The sequence below is a fragment of the Podarcis liolepis genome (assembly GCF_965112155.1).
Source record: "Podarcis liolepis genome assembly, chromosome: 14".
NCBI classification, from domain to species: Eukaryota; Metazoa; Chordata; class Lepidosauria; order Squamata; family Lacertidae; genus Podarcis; species Podarcis liolepis.
Window position 1 is genome coordinate 7,149,207 of NC_139569.1, and position 21,445 is coordinate 7,170,651.

The following is a 21,445-nucleotide window of genomic DNA, read 5'->3' on the forward strand; positions in this document are numbered from 1 at the left end:
GGCTTCCCCTGCATTCAGTTTCTAGTCACCACCAGTGATGATCTGGTTACTATATTTATGGGCTGCTGCCCAAAGACCTTTGCAGTGGCTAATGCACCTGGAAAGCACAAACGTGGGCCTTAAAAACGATTGCCTTCTCTGTGCTGCTTGTCCCCAGCATTTGGTATACAGGGGTATACTTCCCTTGTACATGGAAGTTCCATTTAGCCAGCATGGTTACTAGCTCCTGGCAGCTCTACGTTCTGTGCATTCCTTTCATTCATACAAAAGCCGCTCAGGCTAGCTTGGGTCAGTGAAATCTGTGTGCCAATTATCCATTGTACAACAGGGCACCCTCATTTTCCTAGCATCCAAACAGTGATATGTTGCTGCTGCTGGGAAGATGCCATTTGGGGGTTTTGCTGCGTGGCTTCATCCCCTTCCTGCCTTCCTCTAATTATGAAAGCCAAATGAGATGTTCTGAGGGATCTGTGGTTGGCACCCAGAGCAGGACCCCTGTGTCTGATGGTAAGAGGCAACAGGAGGCAATGTCATCACACTCAGAAGTCCTCTGTCTGCAGGGGAGCAGAAGGCAAAGGATTGGGAAGAAGGACCAGGTTACCATGGTGCCATACACCTTTGTTTATTGGGGAGAGGAGGACATGAGGTTCCTTGCCATCCACAGCAGCCATGCATCTCTTAATCCCTGGGTTGTGGGTTCGAACCCCACGTTGGCCAAAAGGTTCCTGCATTGCAGGGGCTTGGACTAGATGGCCCTTGTGGTACCTTCCCATTCTGTGATCTGTGATCTCTCTTAAGAGTTGACCTTTGTCCAGGCCGTTTGGCTGGATAATCTCCCAGCCTTTCGATCAGGAACCTTGGATATCTTCTTCCCTCGCCATTTCACCCACCACCGGTCAACATTGTGTTGTGGTCCAGCACATTCCCAGAAGCGGTTTGGCTTGCGTTCTCATTCTGTGCATGCACCGTACATTTAAAGCGCATGGCTCTCCCCGCGGGATCCTGGCAACTATCATTTCCCCCTTACAGAGCTGCAATTCCCTTTCTTGAGCAGAAGTCACGCGCTTTAAACGTTTGGTCTGCACGCAGCCTCAGTCTGCATTCTATCTGCTGCTAGCCTCTGTTCCCAGGCACATTCTCAAATAGTATTTGCTCCTCCCACCTTGTCCCTGCTTGCTGCCAAACCATTTTTGCATGAAATCGACAACCCACCTCCTGAGTATTGCAGCTGTACCGCTCAACTCGTCGTGAAAAGGCTGGTGAGCAGAATCTGAGAAAAATCAGACAGTCTTTACAAGAGATGCTGCGGTTCAGGAAATTACGGACAAGTGGGGCCTTCAACAACAGGCTGCAGCTTGAAGTGTCCCTGTCCAGGATACTCCATTCCATCCCCCTTTTGCCCAGTCGTCCCTTTCCTTCCTCTCCCAGCAGCCCTTCAACATTCTGTGCCCACTGCGTTTTGTTCCCTTGGGCTGACAGTGACCTGTCCTTGCAGTCTTTGTTTGGTTTCCATTTGATTCAAATGGTTTCATCTTCAAGAACTTGGTTCACACATGGTGCTAGTAAGTCATGCAGTGGACAATGATGATGATTTAAACGTATTTATATCCTGGCTTTCTCCCAAGTTGGGATTCAAGGAGGCTTGCAGCATCTAAAAACATCATTGTAGAGCTCAACATAATAAACATGAACTAGATAAGAGCAATAGTTAAAACACATTTAGAACTGGCATTAAAATCCAGCCTGAGCTGACAGCAGACCAGCGATCAGCATCACTTGCACCTACGTTTTCAAAGACCTGCAACAGGAAGGTCTTAGGCTGCCGGCAGAAAGATAACCGAGAGGGAGCCAGTCTAACTTCTCATGGGAGAGAATATGGGATTGCTTATTCTGCAGCCTGCCACTCCAGCGTTCCACTCCAGGTTTAGTGGATTATAGATTATGAGCCTTACGGTGCTAACACCAGGATGTTTCATGGCTACTCTTAAATGGGAGGTGTAGCCTCCCGGTGTGAGAACATAAGAACACAAGGCTTGTCTCTTTTAGTTCAAGCTAAAGTTCCACCAAGTCCCACATTCTGTCCCAAGTTGAATGGAAACCTAGAAAGCTTGCCTCCCCCCTTCTAGATCTGGTTCTAGATCTGACATCTGGTTCTACTACTTTTTATTTATTTGGTTTTTCAAGTTAAAGATTTACAGAGATATATCAAACATAAATCATAAAAACAAGATACCAAGGAATCGCCTGGACTTCCATCCTCCCCTTTGTGGGTCCTATTATTACCGTATTTTTCGCTCTATAACACGCACCCGACCATAACACGCACGTAGGCATGCCACCTGTAGGCATTCCCTCCATAACACGCACAGACATTTCCCCTTACTTTCTAGGAGGAAAAAAGTGAGTGTTATGGTGCAAAAAATACGGTAATCATTTCCTCCCGCATCTTTTATGATGATCCAAATCTTTTATATCTCTATTGTATCCAAAAATCAACCTCGGACTACAAGTGATATTCCAGTCCTACTAACAATTTTAACTGTATTCAATGGCCTTTAAGATAAGTTACAATTTTTTCCTATTCCTTGTTAAAATTTTGGTCTTCCTGATTTCTGACTCTTCCGGAAGAAGTCTACTTCTAACCCCACAAATGAGCACTCCACCTTGTCAGGTAGAAACTCTTGTGACCGTGACACCTCAGACGCTTCTTGAACCTCAAGGTCACATGGCCTTCAAAAGACTGGGATACCTTAGGAGCAGAGGACAGAGGCTACTTCTTCAAGGCAAACTTTTCATACAGCCAGGCAGAGGGCCTCCCCGGTAGTGGTGCCCACCCTTTGGAAAACCCTCCCATCGGATGTCAAGGGGATAAGTAACTATACAACCTTTAAAAGACATCTGAAGGTATAGGGAAGCTTTTTAATGTTTTATCATGTTTTTATATATGTTGGAAGCCGCCCAGAGTGGCTGGGGCAACCCAGGCAAATGGGCAGGGTACAAATAAATTATTATTATTATTATTATTATTATTATTATTATTATTATTATCCTCTCAAAAAGCACTTCCTAGTGCTGCATGCATACATTTAGAAAAGCCAAAGCATTACCGAAAACCTCAGAGGAATCTGAAGCAATGGCAAAGTGAAAAAGAAACATCAGCAAGACCAGGGCCTTCCCGACCACTAGGCAGGCTAAGGCAGCTGCCTCAAGGTGGCACACGTTGCGGGGCAGAGCAGCAGCGGTGAGGTGCTAGAGATGGCCTAGCCTGCCATGCGCCCCAAGAGACCCTCCTGCCCACCACCAGTGCTGAAGCACATCGACACCATACGTTTAAAATACATGGCTCCCCCAGAGAATTCTGGGAACTGGAGTTCTCCCCGGCATCCTTAAACTACAGCTCCCAGAATTCTTTGGGGGAAGCCAAGCTCTTTAAATCGATTGTGCAGATGTGGCCTATGTCCATAAGGAACTCAACGACCTGTGAGTGAGTCAAGCAGGCGGTTCTAGCTGAAACCTGTGGCATTATCTTCTATTCAGGAAGATTATTAAAGGCACGTCGAGGTTCGGGTTTTCTTTGTAAGCCCCAAATCCATGCCCCTTCTCCCACTGCTTTTTAAATAAACTTTAAAAAGAACCCTTTTTTCTTTGCTTACTGGGTAGCTGAGCCTGCTGCAAAGTGCAGAACCAACAAGGCCCCAGTCAGCCTCCATCTTCACTTGCACACAGGCACTGCACACATTTATGTGTTGTGGTCGTGTGCCCTTCCAGGTCCTTCTACGTACCTTGCAATGCCCCTGCTTGCTTGCACACATGGAACTTTGCTTATTCCAAGGTAACAACCCCTTGGATGTTTTTGCTGTTCAGGCTTTTAGCTCACCTTCTTCCCGTCAGTCATGCAATGTGAATGCTGTAGGACTTGCAATGGCCAGAATTTATTTCTTAAGGAATCAGAGCTGTTTACAACAATTGTACATAAAACCCTGCAATAAATGCCATTTTAAAAAAAAAATTAACTGCAAAACAGCTGTTCTGGAAAGATGAATTCTTCGTTGCCTGCATAGGACTGATGGAATGGAAAAGTTTTCAGCCGTTTTCTACTGAAAGTAGAAACAGAAGGTGCCTGCTGAACCGCTCTTGGCAGAGCATTATTCCACAAGACTCATCCAAGGACACTGAAGGACACTTTCAAATGAGCCTTACCTGCCTGGAGGATGACCAACGATGCTCCTGCAGGTGATCTCAGTGATGGAGCTGGGATACAACAGTTCAGGCGGCCTTTGAGGTTCCCTAGACCTGAGCTGTTCAGGGCTTTGTAGATTGATACGAGGACCTTGAAGCTGGCTTTGCAGTAGCAGATGAGAATGCTTACATGCATTGCAGAATCCTCTCTGCTGCGCAAACGATGGTCAGGCACCAATGAAACTCACCTTAAGCCCGGTAGGAGAACAGTATGTGATCTTAACCTCCGATTCTCGTGACCAAGAGCTCTGTGCATGCACAGATTTGACGGAGACAGAATTTATTTCAATAGGTTTATGCATAGAGGCTGGGCTGAATGTTCATTATCTATCACCACTAGGCCGCAAGGTGAAGTGACCTGTGGGGGGATAGATGAAGGCAGGCACTGGGACCCCTGAATGATACATTGAGATGGCTGGTTGGGCACCAGTTGGTCTGCCTTCCAGGTTGCAAAATGTATTATTGAGCTGTGTTGCTGCAGTGCTGGCTGGCATCATCTGCTTGTTTTGTTCCCAGGTCTGGACCTGTTTCTCAGTTCCCGTTTCCCACCTTCTGCTTCTCTGCAGTGAGCCATGTAAATTTTGATTCTGAGTGTGTATGACATCATCGTGCGACTTGATCAGCAAACAACAACAACATATATTACATCATTCATAGAACTGTAGAGTTTTGGGGGATTCTGAGGATCATGGAGTCGAACCCTCTGCAGTGCAGGAATGGGCAGCCGCCCCATACAGGGATCGAGCCCGCACCCTTGGCATGACCAGCACCATGCTCTAACCCAGGCAAAGGCAAACTCGGCCCTCCAGATGTTTTGGGACTACAACACCCATCATCCTCAGCTAACAGGACCAGTGGTCAGGGATGATGGGAGTTGTAGTCCCAAAACATCTGGAGGGCCGGGTTTGCCTATGCGTGCTCTAACCAACGGAGCTATCCAAATCAAAACAAACAGCAGCAAGGGCAAGGGAGGAGGGAAATGGTCGTGACAAGCAGCCCCCAGAGAAGGAAAGGGGTCACAATGATGCAACACACAACACACATAAAATTGTGGCATTAGTATTGGGATAAGTGTTGCTGTCGTTCATATGGGGGCTAACCACCTACGACAGGCTAGGGCTGCGTAATAAAATGCACTTTCTGTCCCACAGTGGCAGGATGAGAATCAGCACTCTCTCTTGAGAGAATATAGAAATGTGTGTGCGATTGGGGCAGGGAGAACTATCTGGGGGCACAACTAACAAGCTCCACCTTCCCGCAAGCAACAGGGAAGCATGTGGCCTAAGGATGACCTCCCTGCCGAAACGGAAGTTACTAACTAAAGCTACCTTTGTGAAATCAAACAGCCATGATGCTAGATCTCATGGGGTCCTCTTTTTTCCCTTTTTCTTCCCCTCGCCTGCTGACCGCAGAGATGCTCCAGTTGTCAGCAAGTAGGAGCAACCATTGGCTGCTGCCATAAGGGGTGTGCCCAAACCTTTCACTACATATGTGCCATTGATACAGGTAAGATTCCCACTGAGGGCAACAGATTTTGCATCACATGTCAGGTTCTGGGGCAATGGAAGATGGAAGTACTTCACCTTTTGTCTACTATAGAACACACTCGCAGCTAAGGAAACTTCTTCATTTAGAACAAAATACAGACATACCTTGGAAGTCAAACGGAATCCATTCTGGAAGTCCATTCGACTTCCAAAATGTTCGACTTCCAAGGTGCGGCTTCCAATTGGCTGGAGCGTCCTGCAGCCAGTCGGAAGCTGCGGAAGTCGCACCGGCCATTCGGCTTCTGAAAATCATTCAAATGCCGGAACAGTCACTTCCAGTTTTCAATCATTCGGGAGCCGAAACAGTTGAGATTACAGGTGTTCAGCTTCCGAAGTTCCATTGTACCTGACACACACCTTTTTTCAGTGCAAACAGCAACTTGAAGAGGAGGAAATTCAGGAAAATACAGTCAACCCCACCTCACAACTCCTGTTTGGGGTTATATATATATATATATATATATATATATATATATATATATATATATATATGAGAAATCCTGACCGCAGACTTCCAACATCATGTGTCAACATCTGAACCTGCAACATGTGATGCATTTTTTAAACATTTAGCCAACTTTGCCTCTTACTCTCCTTGATCTGGTTTGGTTGAGTCTATCTCAGCTATAAATGAGCCTTGCAGGTGTGGCTGCAGCAAACAAACTTCTCAATTAACTACGGTTTCCCATTGCACCCAAATCAAGAAACTCCAGTTAATGGCTTTGGAACAAGTCCCAGGATATTACGGCATCTTCAAAGCACAGATTCACATCTTGGCTTGTCCCAAAGCCATTAACCATCGTTTCCGGTTTCAAACAAAATGGGGGGGGTCCTGTAGTTCAGATGTAGCCAATGTGGGGCCCTCCAGATACTGCTGGACTACAACTCCCATCACCCCTGACCATTGGGCATGCTGGCTGGGACTGATGGGAACTAGCCACCACAACATCCTGAAGGCAGCACGTTAGTGAACCCTGCTATAGTTAATGGAAGAATTTCCCGCGTGTTTCTTGACTTGCACAAACGGGTGGCGTGGATTGCATACACCCACAATGCTAATTCACATCTGGGCATACTATACCAAGATATGGTTATCTGAATTCTCTCTCTCTCTCTTCTTAAAAAAAGAAGAAGAAGAAGAAGAGTTTGGATTTGATATCCCGCCTTTCACTCCCTTTAAGGAGTCTCAAAGCGGCTAACATTCTCCTTTCTCTTCCTCCCCCACAACAAACACTCTGTGAGGTGAGTGGGGCTGAGAGACTTCAAAGAAGTGTGACTGGCCCAAGGTCACCCAGCAGCTGCATGTGGAGGAGTGGAGACGCGAACCCGGTTCCCCAGATTACGTGTCTATCGCTCTTAACCACTACACCACACTGGCTCAACAACCCCCCTTTAAAAAAAAAAAAAAAAAAGCGACATTGAAAATTGGAGTGGTGCCCCTGGTGCGACCTGTCGCAGGCCGGGCTGTGCCCCAGATGTTGCTCCCAAACCAGCTGTTGGTTGCTGCTGTTCTGCAGGATGCAGGATGTCATCTATCCTCCCACGCAGGACCTTAAGGTCCATAAATAGCAACACCCTAGAGGTCCCGGGCCCTAAGGAAGTTAGATTAGCTTCAACCAGAGCCAGGGCCTTTTCAACACTGGCCCTGGCCTGGTGGAACGCTCTGTCTCATGAGACCAGGGCCTTGCAGGATCTGATTTCTTTCCACAGGGCCTGTAAGACAGAGTTGTTCCGCCTGGCCTTTGGCTTGGAATCAATTTGATTCCCTCCCCCTTTTTCTTTTTTCCTTTCTCCTTCTGTGATGGAACTCCTATTTGGGGACTTCCCTGGCTTTTTTCTGGCACACGTAGGACCAGTCTAGATAGTTAGCCTTGGTGAAGACTTGACGTTTTCATCCCCAAAAAAGTTTTTGATTTGAGTTTCTACTGAAATGAGGCTGCATTTTAATGTTTTAATGTTATATTTTAATCTTGTTTTTTAAGTTGTATTTCAATCAATTATTTTATTTTGGGTGTTAGCCGCCCTGAGCACGGTCTTGGCTGGGGAGGGCGGGGTATAAATAAAATTTATTATTATTATTATCTGCCCCTGGCCACCACTCTTGGTTTGCCAAGGGAGAGAATGCAGCCATTGATTCACAATAGAAAGATGGCTGAAACCCACTGAGGGTTCAGTAACAAAACGGATTGGAGCGGGGAGAAATTGCAATCCCGGCCCCACCCTTTTTGCTTCAAGGGGCCTGGTTTTGAGGGCTGAAAAGCATGCATTTAAGAGTTGTGCATGAGAGGCCACGTTAGCAGAGAAGGTTGGGAGGGAAGGTAAAACAGGGAAAGGAACACTGGCCCCTAATGAATGCGATGAGTTTTGAGTGCAAGACAGGGATCCCCATTCACTGCTGCTCCTCTGCTCTGTTTGCAGGTTGTTTGTTAAGTGAAGAGACCTTCTTGCTGAACTGCCCTAGACATAAGGTAGGTGAGCGGACCTTCAGCAACAAGGGGAAATCTCTGGGGGTTTGTTGCTCTCTGCACTCCTGGCTGTGGCCATCAGGAGCTGCCTTCCACTAAATCAGGCCAGCGTAAGTCAGCAAAACTAAGGATGGTCAACTGGCTGGCAGAGGCGCTCTGGCAACGATGCCTTCTCAATTCCAAGCTTTTTAGAAACAGATACACCCGGAATTTGAATCTGAAGTTTTCTGTGTGCAAATCAGGTTCTCTGTCCCGGTTCTGTGGCCCAGGGGGTGAGTTTCTGCGCTTGAGATTCTGAACAAAGTTGTACTAGATGCAGAAATCAACAACCTCTTAGGCGCTCAGATTGCTTACCTTCTCCCCTGCCCTTCCTTTAAAAAAGAAAAAAAGCAAGTTTCTACTCCTTAAATTTGCAAAGATTGCCTTGGAGAAACTGTAGGCCTTGCCAGTTGAAATCTCAGAAGTCAGGGACAAGGTTGAGTAGAATTTCCATGATGTAATTTCTCTGTCCCTCTCTGTTCAAGTTCACAATCCTACACAAGTCTACACAGTAGTAAGTTCCATTGAGTAGCGCATTGAATAGCTTGGTGATAAAGCTGCTGTTTTATATGCAGAAGGTTTCAGGTTCAACTCTAGCATTTCCAGGTATGGCTGGGAGAGATCCCTGTCTGAAATCCTGGAGACCAGCTGCCAGTCAGAGTCTGCGTAGTGTAAGGATGGGGTAGAAAAAAAGATTCAGTTTACCTTTTAAAGGTGAAACTACTTTTTGCACTACCCAAACAATACACACAAACCGAAACAAGACAGAGCTGCCTTTGGAATTCACGCCTCTCCAAATTTTGCATTGCGGTTCTCCAGCCAAGTAACATGTACAATAATGAATATAGTAACATGGTAAGGAAAAGTGTGCATAGAAATGCTCGCAAAAAAACTTACAAAAAAGACATTATAGTGGGAGAAATTGCCTACTAATGTGTACACTAGAGGAAAACTGCCTACGAAAACATATATTTTGTTTATGATATTGCTTTGCAAGACTGCGAGTTATTTCTCAGTTTTTATTATTATTCATTAAATTTGTATACCGCCCTCCATCTGTAGATCTCAGGGAAGTTCACAACACAGAAATACAAGATTAAAAACAACAACACAAATACATACTAAAAACAATAAGAAAAACAAACAAACAAACAAACAAACAAACCAGTAATCGCCCCCCATTTGTGTGTGTAAACTTGGGGAAATCACAATTTTCTAAAAAAAAGTGTTAGGAGTAATTCACATTCAAACCCTGGTGACTTTTCATGAAGACTTGTTTTTTTTTTTTAATTTTAAAAAAATGGCAAACTGGTGTGGAAATGTGCATAACTGAACATAAGATTGGGGAAATGAGAAACTGAAGTTCGCCCATCTCTAGTGTAGACGGTGCTCAGCTGGTAGAAGGCAGTTCCTGCCTATTCTAAATGCCCCTTCCTCCCAGGAACACAGGGAATAGGTTTGCAGCGTTTTGCTTTCCTCTGCACAGAAAGGGTTACGTTGGCAGAGGATTCTGATGTGTCTCTCTCTGGGTGCTTTATATGCACGGACACACATGCTGGCAGCAGGGGCCGTGCTGCTATCTTCCCTATCCAGGCAATTGGAGCTGCCACCTGGCCAGAGCTGGCAACGGCACCTGGCATCTCCTGGCAGCAGCCAGGATCCCAGCACCCTGGCAGGTCCCATGGCTGATGCCTGCCCTGGGTTTCCCTTAATTTATTCTATTTTTTACCCCCTGGCTAATCACTCCAAATAGCCCCAGGCAGCTGGACCTGGCTACCCATTTAATTCCCTACAGTGCCTCCAACCTAAAACCGCTCTGGGGTATTGTGATAAATTAAACAGCTGGCGAGCCACTAGCTTCAGCTTCCTGGAGCACAGCCACTGCCCCTAGGTGAGCCTTCCAGAGCCCTTGAAGGAAGGGGTGCACCATATGACACATCGCCCAGGGCCTTCTCAAACCCTCCGCATGACCAGAGAAGATCAGGCTGGCTTGACCACAATTTCATCCTCCTGGCCAGCTGCCAGAACAGAAGGATGTAAAAATGTGTGTGCCCGGGCTGTGTGGGTTTGCATGTTAACATTTGCATTTGTTTTTCCACTCTCCCTAAGAATTCGGTGTGTTTTTTTTAAAGTTGGGAGAGGGGGGCACTTTGCATGTGCTCAAAGCGCTCCTGTCCTTGAAACTGACGTGTTTTGGAAACTGCTTCCTTTCGGGAAAGGAGGCACTGTGCAGTGTCTCTGCCCCTAGACGCTTTAAAATAAACACAACACCCTCTGCCTTGTTCTGCTCAGGACAAAGAAAATGTGAGCGGTTCTTCAGCATTAGGAGAAAGGTCCTTCTAACTCCAGTTTTCAGGAGTGGTGAACCAGAAGCCTCTGGGAAGCCCTCGAGCAGAGAATGGAAGTGGTATATTCCCACTGTTGCAGCCTAGAAACTGGTTTTCGGGGATATGCTTCTGACTATGAGGGCTCTGTATTAGCAACATGACTAAGGCTGCATACACACTATATCTTTAAAGCACCTTCAAAGCACATTTTTGCACCTCTAAAGAATTCTGTAGTTTGAGGTTGATGGGAATTCTGTGTGAGGGGGAAACTACAGCACCCAGAATTCCTTGAGGGAAATAATGTGCTCTAAAGGTACATTGTGTATGCAGATTGATAAATCTGTCCCAATTTTTTTTTAATCTCCTCCTCCTCCTCCTCCTCCACAAATTTGTCTAATCCCCTTTCTAAACCTGTCTAAGCCAGTCCACATCCTGTTATGGCAAACGCCGTGACTTAATCATGCCTCGCGGAAAGACCTTCTTTCTTTCATCCTCCCTGAATATCCTTCCCATCAACTTCGCTTGGTGATTCAGAGTTCTAGTATTAGGGTTGCGGGGTGGAGGGAACTCTGCGCGTGTTCAAACCCTGCGCTCTCAGTCCGAGCAGCCGGAAACTACTTTGGGCAAAACAAGTAACAGCAACCCTCTGGGCCAAGGGGAGCTCCGGCACCTCTCAGCTCCAAAGGCTGCCTTCCTCCTTGGCTTGAGGCTGCCTGCCTGCCATCAGGATTAGGCCTCCGTGGCGCTAAGGCCAGCACCCAGAAGTCTTTGGGTGGCTGTTACCCACATCACAGCCAGCTCCCCAAACACGCCTGTCTGCCTCTCAGGAGCGGGTTTGCATGCCCGACGCCAGCGGCGTTTGCAGTATTCCTCTCGGCAGCTTGTGTTTGCAAGCAACACCCTCTCTCGCCTCCCATCCCTGTCAGGACGGGGAGCAAGCTGGCCACGGCTGTGGAGAGGCGGACGCCATTCCTTCACACCGCCTGCTGCAGTTCCTGCCACGTCCTATTCCTCCTCCTCCTTCCCCACCGTCAAGGAAACAGGAGACAGCCTTTTGGAGCAAAGGCCTTTTGTCTTGCCTTAGTAACCGCTGACCAGGCCTCTGACATAATTTAATCACCATGGCGAGGGCTTCCTGCCTTCTCCCCCTTCCTCCTCCCCACCCTCCCAACACCACGCCAAGGGTTGCACCTGGTTATCTGCAATTTGAAGCAGACGGTGCTGTGGGAGAAGGAGGAGAGAGGGAGACCCAGGTGGGGATCTGGGGAGGCAGGCTGGCAGGCATTCCTGAGACAGAAAATCGAGAGGCTGAGGGGTGTCTCTCCCTTGCCAGCTCAGGCAGGAAAGAAGTCTAGCGGCTGAACATCATAGGCCTCACCTTGACCCCCACCCCACGGCAGCCGTTATGAGCCTGACCTTTTTGCAGGGGGTGGGGGTCTCCCTACACACACACACACACACACACACACACACACACACTCCCCTCTGCAAATCTGACAAAAGCTACAGTCCACCTGGAATTCCACCGACTTCCACAAAGGCATGGGCCTCAAAGCTTTTTTTCAAAAAAATACTTTTAAAACAAGGAGAATCAGAATGCCCTTCTTTCTTTGTTTTCCCTTCCCAATGAATGTGCGAACCCATTAATTTGTAGAAGGGGCTTAATGAAATATGCAAGCCCCTCTGCCAATTCCTTCCCCCATTTTAACCAAGCCAGTACACCCACACCCACACCCAAAAAAACTTTTTAAAAAGTAGTTGAAAGTAAGGGCGGTGGCACTCACAGCACCCCTCTCCATATTGTTATTCAAGCATAGAGTCAGACTATTCTGTCTGTCATAAATTTCCCCTTCAGATTAATTTGTGTTTGCGTGCAGCTTCTGTGAAGACCTTTTTCCATATGTTCTATTGTTGCTTTGAAAAGTTAAACACGTTGAACATAGAATAGCCAGCCCCACAAAGCCTCTGCCGGGAGTTGCTCCTCACAGGACTGTGGTGGTTAAATCTCTACACCCTTTTATCTTTGCATTTCTCGACCTTGTGATGCCTACGTTGTCATAATACTTTGAATTTGCACAGCACTTTTTCTAAGCGGTCAAAGCACTACCTAAACCTTATCCCACATGCAACCCTTACAACCACCCTATAAGGTAAGATAGTAGTTTTTGTCAGCTGGGATAGCTCAAGTCAGTAGAGCATGAGGCTCTTGATCTCAGGGTCTTATGTTCAAGCCCCCTGTTGGGCAAAAGATTCCTGCCTTGCAGGGGGTTGGACTAGATGACCCTCGTGGTCTCTTCCAACTCTACAATTCTGTGATTTTATTCTCCCACGCCGCCTCCTTGTATGCGAGCAGATGGTGGAGGGGGCAGGCTGGAGTTTAGAGATAAGGAGCCTCCCTTGTTTATCCATAGCTGGGATGAATTTTCAGTCAAGGACACAGCAACTCACATGGGCCAATTCACATAGTGCGGTTTTTAAGAGTACAGTTAAGATGTTTGCAGTGTACGCTTGAAAAAGTAAATTGGAACAAACTTGTGTTGGCCCTCTAGCCTTTCCATGCGGCCCTCAGAACTCTCCCCAAGCCAACCCTTTACCAGCCCTGCTCCTTGGGTGGTTTTGCCTGGCCAGAATGTGTCCCTGGGCATTGACAATGCCTCTTGCTTGCCTGGCCAGAGGTTGGCAAGGCAGGCATTGCTGGGTGTAAAATCCTCTGCCTTTTGCATGGCTGGGAACACAGCCAATTGCCCAAAGGGAAGAGCCACAGGCAGCTCCAGCCCCTTTCCCCTCTGGCCCTGCCCTCCACCAGCACGCAGCAGAAGGAGGGATGCCTGCCTGCCTGCAAGGGTATGGAGGCCTTGGGCGCCCCTTCCGCACAATATGAGGCATCCCCCAAGCGTGCCACTGCTGCAATGTGCAAAAATGCCCCTGATCTCCATTAGCGGCTACGCAACATTGGCTTCTTGGCTGCAACATCCATTCTATTTTTACTTTAAAAGGGGGGAGGGGAGGAGGGAAAAACCCCAAACCCCTTTCCTTCTTCCTGCCTGTTTCCTATTTTTGCGGTGTGCATTTTTATGCCTGCACACAAATAGCACACGGGAGGCTGCAAAGCGCTTGCGGTGTCAAGAGTGGGGTGGGGTGCGAAGTCGCGGGCGTCTGGCAGGCCCGGGGGCCTCGCGGTACCAATTAATGCAGGCCAAGCGGAAGAAGGCGGGGGGGCGGAAAGGGGGGTTAGGAATAAGACACCCGGGAACTCGCCCGGAGAGAAGCTGGCAAGGCAAGTGCTATTGTGAGCTCGGCTCCACAGCAGCCAGCTTGCGCGAGAGATGGATGCGTTTTTTGCTGCCCCCTCGCGATGCGTAAAAACCACCAGACTGGATTCCTTAAAAAAAAAGGAAAGGAGGGAGGAAAGTCAGGGGAGGGGGCCATAAACACATCTCTGCAGACTGTCAAGGGCTGTGCTTTTATTTATTTATTTTATCCGGGGCTGCGGGAGGCGCACGGCGAGCCTTAGCAACATGAATTATTCCCCATGAATGAACCAAGGGAGTCCTCTAGCTGTCAGCCACCAGCCCGGGCTGCGTCAAGACCACCGGGCTGCCCCCGCCCGCCAGCCAATCGGCGGCCACAAAAGCCCGGACCGGATTTATGGGGTGGGGGAGACCTGGTGCGGGTGGGGGGGCGTTAAGCGTTGCTTATATGGGCTTATTATATTATATTTATGCCTTTGGAGGTGCAGAAAGGGGCCAGCTGTGCAAAGGATAAACCCACCTTTCGTTCTCTTATTTTTATTTTATTTTTTTGCAGAAGCAGCCGTTGTAATGCGGAGCAGGGAAACCCGTCGCCTCCACCCAGTCGCCAGCCTCGGGCAGCGGCTGCAGCCAAGATGAACTCTGCAGGGGAGAGGCAAAGCGAATGTATTTCGGCCCGGTTGCCCGACCCTCCAGCCCATCCGCCCTCCTTTGCAATAGTACTCTAGGATGGGGACCCACCCCGGCCGCCGCGCGGAAGAGCCCCTCGCTCCAGCTCGCTTAGGTGCCTGCAGTTTCTCACCGAGCCGACACCCCACCCCCGAAAGGCACAGAACTCCAGCCCAACTGCTAAGCATCTCCCGGCGTTCAGCCTGGGGGGGGGCGCAGGACCTCGGCTCCGGTTCCCGATCTCCTCCTCCTCTGGCATTTTCCAAGAGCCTCTCCAGGTTGGCACCGAAACCAAAACCCACTTGCAGGTTCTGATCCTCGCTGCACCTCCTGCCCTTCTCTTGAAAGCAACCCAGAGCCGGTTCAGGAGAGAAGAGAAACTCCGGCTCCACGTTTTCATTCCTCCTTCCCCGCCTCCCCCGGTTCCCCTACTTAGGAGCTGTAACCAATACTGATAAGCTAACATCTTCCACCTGGGACACGGCTACTGACAAAACCTGGCCTGGAGTTTGTTAGGGGGTGGGTTTCTTTTTCTTTTCTTTCCTCCACCCCCCCTCTCCCTTTTGCGTTTCTCCTCCTCGCAGTGAATCTCGAGGCTCTTACCTGCGCACCACCCTTTGGAACTTGCAATCCTTCGGCCAGATTTCATCGGAAATCTGAAATCCCAACAGCACCGGTCCGAGTTCACCTTTCCAGACTTTCTCCGCACGGGAAAGGTGCGGGCGAGGGGGGAGGCCAGCCGGGGAGAAAGGCTCCTGCGAAGCATCCCGCCAGGTCGCCTTGCCTTTCTCCCCCAGACGCCGGACTCTCCGAGCCCGCCTCGTCCTCCTCCTCCGTCTCTTTTTTCTGATCTGATCTATTTTTGCCTTCAAACCTCATGGTGTGTGTGTGTGCGTGTGCGTGTTTGTATATATCTGTGATCAGCTTGTAAAAAGAAGCGCCCCGATGTTTTTTGAAACAATGCCGCGTTGCTTTGGTTCGTTTGCTCCTTCGTTTGGCTTTTGTCCCCCGTCCTCCCCTCGCCGCCCCTCCCTCCGTCCCTCCGACCCCATTTGCAGTCCCCATCTGGGTCCGACCCCCCATCTCGGCCCTCCTGCCCAGCGCGGAAAAGGCGGCTCAGGCACCCAGGAAGGTCGTCTTGGAGAAAAAGTAGCTCAGTTCGATTGGGATTCGCCCCCGCCATTCACCAGCAGCGAAACTCGCGAGGCAGCTTGCAGGCTCTGCGGGATTTAAAGGAAAGGGGGAACGAGTTTCGCGGAACACTAGCGAAGTTCGATCGGGGCGGGAGGGAGAGTTTCGCACGCCTCTGCCGGCCTGCGCAGGGGTTTCGCCACACTTTCCAAGCAGATTCCCCGCTGGGTTTCACGACTCCCAAACGCACATTGGCGCTTCTTTGGGATGGGAATATTTCTCTGTTCCTCTGGGTGGTTTCTGGGAACAGGGCACATACAGAGATGGTTGGGCACACTCCTCCCTCCTGGTGCTTTAGCCATGCCAATGCATCTCATCTTCCATTGGAGTTTGTGGCAGGCGTGTCCAGAATTTGAGCAGATCCTGGCTCGGCTCAGGCCCAAGGCATTTCCCTCCAGCGCCTGACCCGGATGGGGAGCTAGGCACTGCACCCGACTCAGAAGGGACCCTGTTGCTGCCTCCCCAAACCTGTTAAATGATTCCAACCCAGAGCTGCCTCAACGCCTTTTTAGCAGCTGAAGCTTTTCCTGGTGAAGTGGGGAGGGGGGAAAGCTTCCACCATATACCCCCATTTCACCCTAGCTCCTGCTAAGGGGAGTCTGGCATGCCTGTGGAGAGTCAGTATGCCTATAGGGGAAGCAGCTCTCTCTGGACCTCACCGTGTGCCACCAGAACCATGGTTTCAGCCACCGCCAAAGGACCAGTAAGCCACCCCTCCCCACGCCTGAGGATAAGGGTTAGATCAGAGCCATGGTTTCCAGAGGGCTGTGAAAACTCATGTAGCATAAGATAAGTCTCTTGGGAAGCAAAGGTGTCACTCACTTGAGGTGGCACCATCTTCCTTGGAGATGGCCTCCAGACGGGCTCAACCAAGTGCCACAGACCTCTTCTTTGTAGCTGGGCCCAGTCCAAGGCCTTCCGTCAATGGGCTTGCACACCAACACACATCATCATTTTGTTCCATCCCATAAGCAGGTTCTCACTTGTCCTTTGAACAGCACTTTCAACGATGTCCACAGGGCAGCTTCCCACATCTTTGGTCCAGGACTTTGATGAGACCAGAAATGTGGACAGCAATGCCTAGAAAGGCAGTGGGGGAGGATGGGAGAGAGGCTTCTAGCGTAAGTTTGAGCACTTACTTGCTTTGCACAGAAGCTGAGCTGTGGTTGCACCTGCCCGGTTTTTTTTTCCTGTGCATACATGCAAGCATAGCCAATAGGGCACCTTCCAAATGATGCTAACTGCAACTTCCATCATCCCTGACTGGGGTTGGTGGGAATTGAAAGTCCAGCAACTTATGGAGAGTTCCCACATTAGTTACTCCTGCTTTTGAGGGTGTCCCCTGAACAGAAGGGATCTTAGAGGACTCTTTCTGCTTAGCTATGAAATCAGAACACCCAACTACACAGCTCCAGGGTGGAAAGTCAGCCTGGAGGGCAGCGTTGGTTCAGTATTCTGGTTGCAGTCACCCGTGGAACAGCTGTATCATCTCCCCGCTTATTAACAGGACCCAGAAATTAACAGGTACAGAATATGCGCAAGGACCGTGAATGTGCTGCTATGTTTCGAAATTCCATATTGGTGTTGCCCAGTCCAGAAAGAGGAGTACACCTGGGCCCTCTCTGCTCCCATGAAGCTCTCATGTCTACCCATCCAATGGGATCAGTAACAGCATCCTGTTGGGTTCCTTTGCCCTGTTAAGAGAGACCACGCAGATTCACGCTTGTAACCTGTCTGTTTCATGGTACCCTGCGCTCTCTGCCGTCGCCATTGCTACTCTCACAGCTTGCCCCGCAAGGTTTGGCTGGCCTGTTTCAGAAGCACACCTTATGAGGGCAGGCTGGGGAAATCCCTGTCCACCCCACCCCATGCCCCGCCACCCCCCACCACACGGCATCGTGACCCCGACGATCTTGGCTGTCTTTGAATAGCATCCTGTACATAATGACTGTAAAATGGCGAATCGTGTGTATTATATATTGCCTCATTCTATAGTGTATATATATGTATACATATACATATATATAATATATATGAAAGACTGTAAATGTTAAAACTAGTGTTCTTATTTAGTATATTGCTTCACACTGAAGATTGTGTGTAACAAGCTGTTTCTAAAAGAAGTTTATTTTCCTTAAGAGTTAAAAAAAAGAGAGAGAAAAAATCAGGTCATTGCATTCAAAAACATCAATAAAGATTCAATAATTGTTTTGGATGTTTGCAGAGTCCCCTAGTAAACTATTTTTCTGTCACCCCCATCCATTGAGGGAGTAAGGATAGATTAACCAGTTGCTCTAATCGCCCAATTCAGTAGGTGCCCAATAAACTTGAGCCAATCGCCTGCCAATCCAATCAATTCAGGCATCCCTCAGTCCGAGGTAGCGTACTAGGCTCCCCTAGAAAATCCTCACACCTGAGACCTACGATGGCAAGCCATCGATCGGAGGAAAGTGTCTCTTTCCAGGCAGAGGAAGATTTGAAACAGCAGCAGCGTAACAGGTACGAGGACTGCAGTGCAGATTTCAAGGTCAGGATGGGAACAAGAGAGGCAGCCTGTGCGCAGACGTGAGGGTGTGCGTGAACATATACAGAAACCCGCCAGAGGAAGAATGATGCTATATGCATGGTCCCCACTGGTACCCGAATAATTGACCACCAAGGGACCTGACCAGCATCTCTGCTTGGAGGAAGGAGAAGACGCCCATGCAACAGCGATCACATCCACTGTTTTAACTAAGGGATGTGGAACCTGTTGCCTCCTAGTTGTTGGACTACAACCCCCATCGCCCCTGACCTTGGGTTCATGCTGTCAGGGGCTGATGGGAGTCGCAGTCCACAGGAACTGGAAGACCAGAAGCTCCACACCCTTAGTTTAAACACGGAAGGTGCGTTCACACATCTTCACTACTCAACAACTATACTACCAAAGGAATGTTTGCACAGACTATTAGGTCATTACAGATGATGTATCAATGTTCCAACCCTTTTATGGGAGTCAATTTGCACAATCTAGTGCGAAGCGGGTGCAAATAGGGGTCTTTATAAGAAAAGAAGGTTTGCCTGTTTGGGCAGCACAAAGTTGCTTTGGCCACGCATGGCCTTTCTGGATCAAAGAGAAGCTGCATCCAGTCTCGCATCCTCCTTTCAGTCTTGCATTCAGTGGCCAGCCAGACGCTTTCAGGCAAGGCGTCAAAGCAAGACTCCTTCCCCACTGGTGCTCCCGGAGACCTGGGTCTTCACTAGAGCACTGCCTCTCTGAACCCGGAGACTTCATACAAACCACTGTAACGGACCGCCATTGGCAAACTTGTCTTTGGTCCACCCATGGATTTGAACGGAGGCACGTGGGTCTCAAATGGCAGGTGGTCTCTTTCCCACTCCTCTCCGTGACCTGCTGAGCCCCGCTCAAGCATACTCTATTCCTTTCCCACTCCTTCAATAAAGTGTCACAGACAAAAGAGGTATAAATAAGTAGGTCTTTTATTTTATCATCTGTACAAAAAAACCTCACGCTATGAAAATAACTTTTAAATGGAAGAGGCGTGGCTGAGCAATGCAGATTGAGGAGGGGTGGGGTGCGCTAATATCTCTCTCACACACAGAAACACCCCCGAAATGCTCCTGCAACAGAAGCCCTGAAGAGGGCACAGTTCATATTCCCACCATGATTAGGCCGGACCTTCCTGCCTCTCCCGTCACACCTGCGCCCCGCAAGAGGAAATTTCTCCATAGCAACAACATCCTTAACCCAGACAGCCTGATGGAACCAGCACTGGGGGTGCTTGCTGTTAGGACCAAAAATCTATTTGGAGGGATAGAAAATGAAGCAGCCTGCCCCTCTGACCTTTCATCGTTTCCCTTCCCGTACACTCGTGAAACAAAATAAAAAACCCCAGAGAGAATAGTCTGCTTTTTCTTAAATGGGCTGGCCGCCTTTTCTAGCAGGACTCCGGTGCCTTTTAACAGCTGATTGGCAGGCAGAAATTCAACCGATGAAGTGCCCACAGCCAGCAGCTCCAAGAATTAGGGCAGTGACGTGTGTTTGTGTGTGAATTCTACTTTGGGGAAAGCCTGCCAGAAAAGGAGTGGGTGGAATATACATGTGGCAAAACTTTCTTAGAAATCCATGCACACACGCCCTGCGGTGTGGTAACAAGACAGTGACCGCATGCTAGCATGGGGGTCCAGAACACCCAAGCCAGAATCCACAATTCCCAGCCCACCAAAATATAGCCAAATCATTCACAGGGAGCCACTACAAAGGGTGGAGAGGAGGAGAACTTTCTTCTGTAACTGAAGCACAAAGTTTCTCCTGGAGACAGTTCCACCATGTGAATATCCAAGGGGACGGTTTCCTTGGGAAAACCCATGGCCCACCTCCAGAAAATCCCAGACCCATAGCACTCTGCCCCTTGACAGGAGTCCCCATCTGCCCTCAGATGACGGAGGAGGAGCGAAGCGGGAGGCGTCTGACAGCAGAGACGGCTCTGGAGAAATGGAACTCACATCTAAGCTGCTCACATCTGGCCAGAGAGATGGAGGGGCATCCTGCAGTGCTGGTGGTTTGCCACCAGGGGGTCCCCTTTGCCTTGTCATGGGCTGCTGGCAGGAAGTAGGGGAGACTATCTGGGGAGGTGGAGACAAGAGAGAAGAACAGAGGCCAGCCAATGGGAAACCGGGCAATTGCAAAGCCGCCAGCCCCCCCATAGGGGTGCTACAATGGAAGTGCAATGAGCCACCACAAGCCATGTGTGCATTTGCAAGGGTGTGTGTGTGTGTGTCTCAAAATGCAGAATCTAGTTGCAAGAAACTGAACAAAATGCACTTGCATCCCAACCAGAATGGCTCTAAAAAGCAGGTTATCTCCAGCCTTTTCAGACCCAGGGACATACTTCTGACCCAAGCATGCATTTAGGGACCCAATTCCTAACCTTTCCTCATTTATTTGCATGGTGGCGCTGCTCCTGTTGCAACCCACGCTGGACTCGCTAGCAGCTCCCTGCCCGCCAGTCGAAAAACCAGTGCTGTCAAGGACGTCCGGTTTTTCCAACACTGCCTCAATGCAGCCAGCGATCAATCTCCCTTCTCCCCAATTTCGACAGCAGGATAAGCACACAGCCCGGAGGTGCATCGTCACCTTCTCGGAAAACACCACTTGCTTGCTTGCGCTCCCCACCCCCTAAGTCACATAGGTCTGCTCAGCACACACAGCCACAAGGAGAGGGGCTCCCCCCACAGAACTTAGGGGGAGATGAGAGAGTAGCCCTGCAGAGTAATGATTACCTAGAGAGAGAGAAAGGGGGGGGGAGAGCCGGGCTTCTGCAGGCCACGCCAGATCCTTTGTCTCGCCTGCCAGAGTCCAGGAGAACACACGTGCCATGTGCTTAGAGGGGTCGCTTCCCTCTCTGCCCTCTTCCTCCTCCCCACAAGTCCTCCTCGGTGCCCCCCTCTCTCTAGCTGGAGGTGACAGTGGACCCGCTTCCCAGCCGGATGATCATCTGCTGGCACTCGTGAAGTGTCCTTTTGTCCCCCAGCTTCTCCAGGGATCGGGCCGCCTCCGCCAACATGCCCATCCTCTGACCGGGACCCAGAAGGAAGGCGGGGGGCAGGTAAGAGCAGGCGAGGAGGAGGGCCTCGGCCTGCTCTCGCGCCGTCGGCTGGCTCTCGTGGTCGCTGGCTGGAAAGGAAAACCATGTCGGAAGCTCAGCAGGATGGGG

The 21,445-nt window shown here is 49.5% G+C and overlaps 2 protein-coding genes across 8 annotated transcripts in view; one reads left to right on the forward strand and one right to left on the reverse strand.

Annotated features, from left to right (window-relative positions):
- Window positions 1–15,516, forward strand: part of RAI1 (retinoic acid induced 1) — a 217,599-nt gene extending 202,083 nt beyond the window's left edge. For all 4 annotated transcript variants that reach the window (XM_083474672.1, XM_083474673.1, XM_083474674.1 and 1 more), the window contains 3 exons: window positions 5,652–5,745; window positions 8,205–8,254; window positions 14,425–15,516. In XM_083474672.1, the coding sequence (XP_083330798.1) occupies window positions 5,652–5,745; window positions 8,205–8,254; window positions 14,425–14,439 (159 nt within the window). In that variant the 3' untranslated portion in view covers window positions 14,440–15,516. The remainder of the gene's footprint in view (window positions 1–5,651; window positions 5,746–8,204; window positions 8,255–14,424) is intronic.
- A 3,674-nt stretch (window positions 15,517–19,190) lies between these two features.
- The window catches only part of SREBF1 (sterol regulatory element binding transcription factor 1), a 44,621-nt gene continuing 42,366 nt past the window's right edge, over window positions 19,191–21,445 (reverse strand). For all 4 annotated transcript variants that reach the window (XM_083474693.1, XM_083474692.1, XM_083474695.1 and 1 more), the window contains exon 19: window positions 19,191–21,405. In XM_083474693.1, coding sequence (XP_083330819.1) covers window positions 21,182–21,405 — 224 coding nt within the window. In that variant the 3' untranslated portion in view covers window positions 19,191–21,181. The remainder of the gene's footprint in view (window positions 21,406–21,445) is intronic.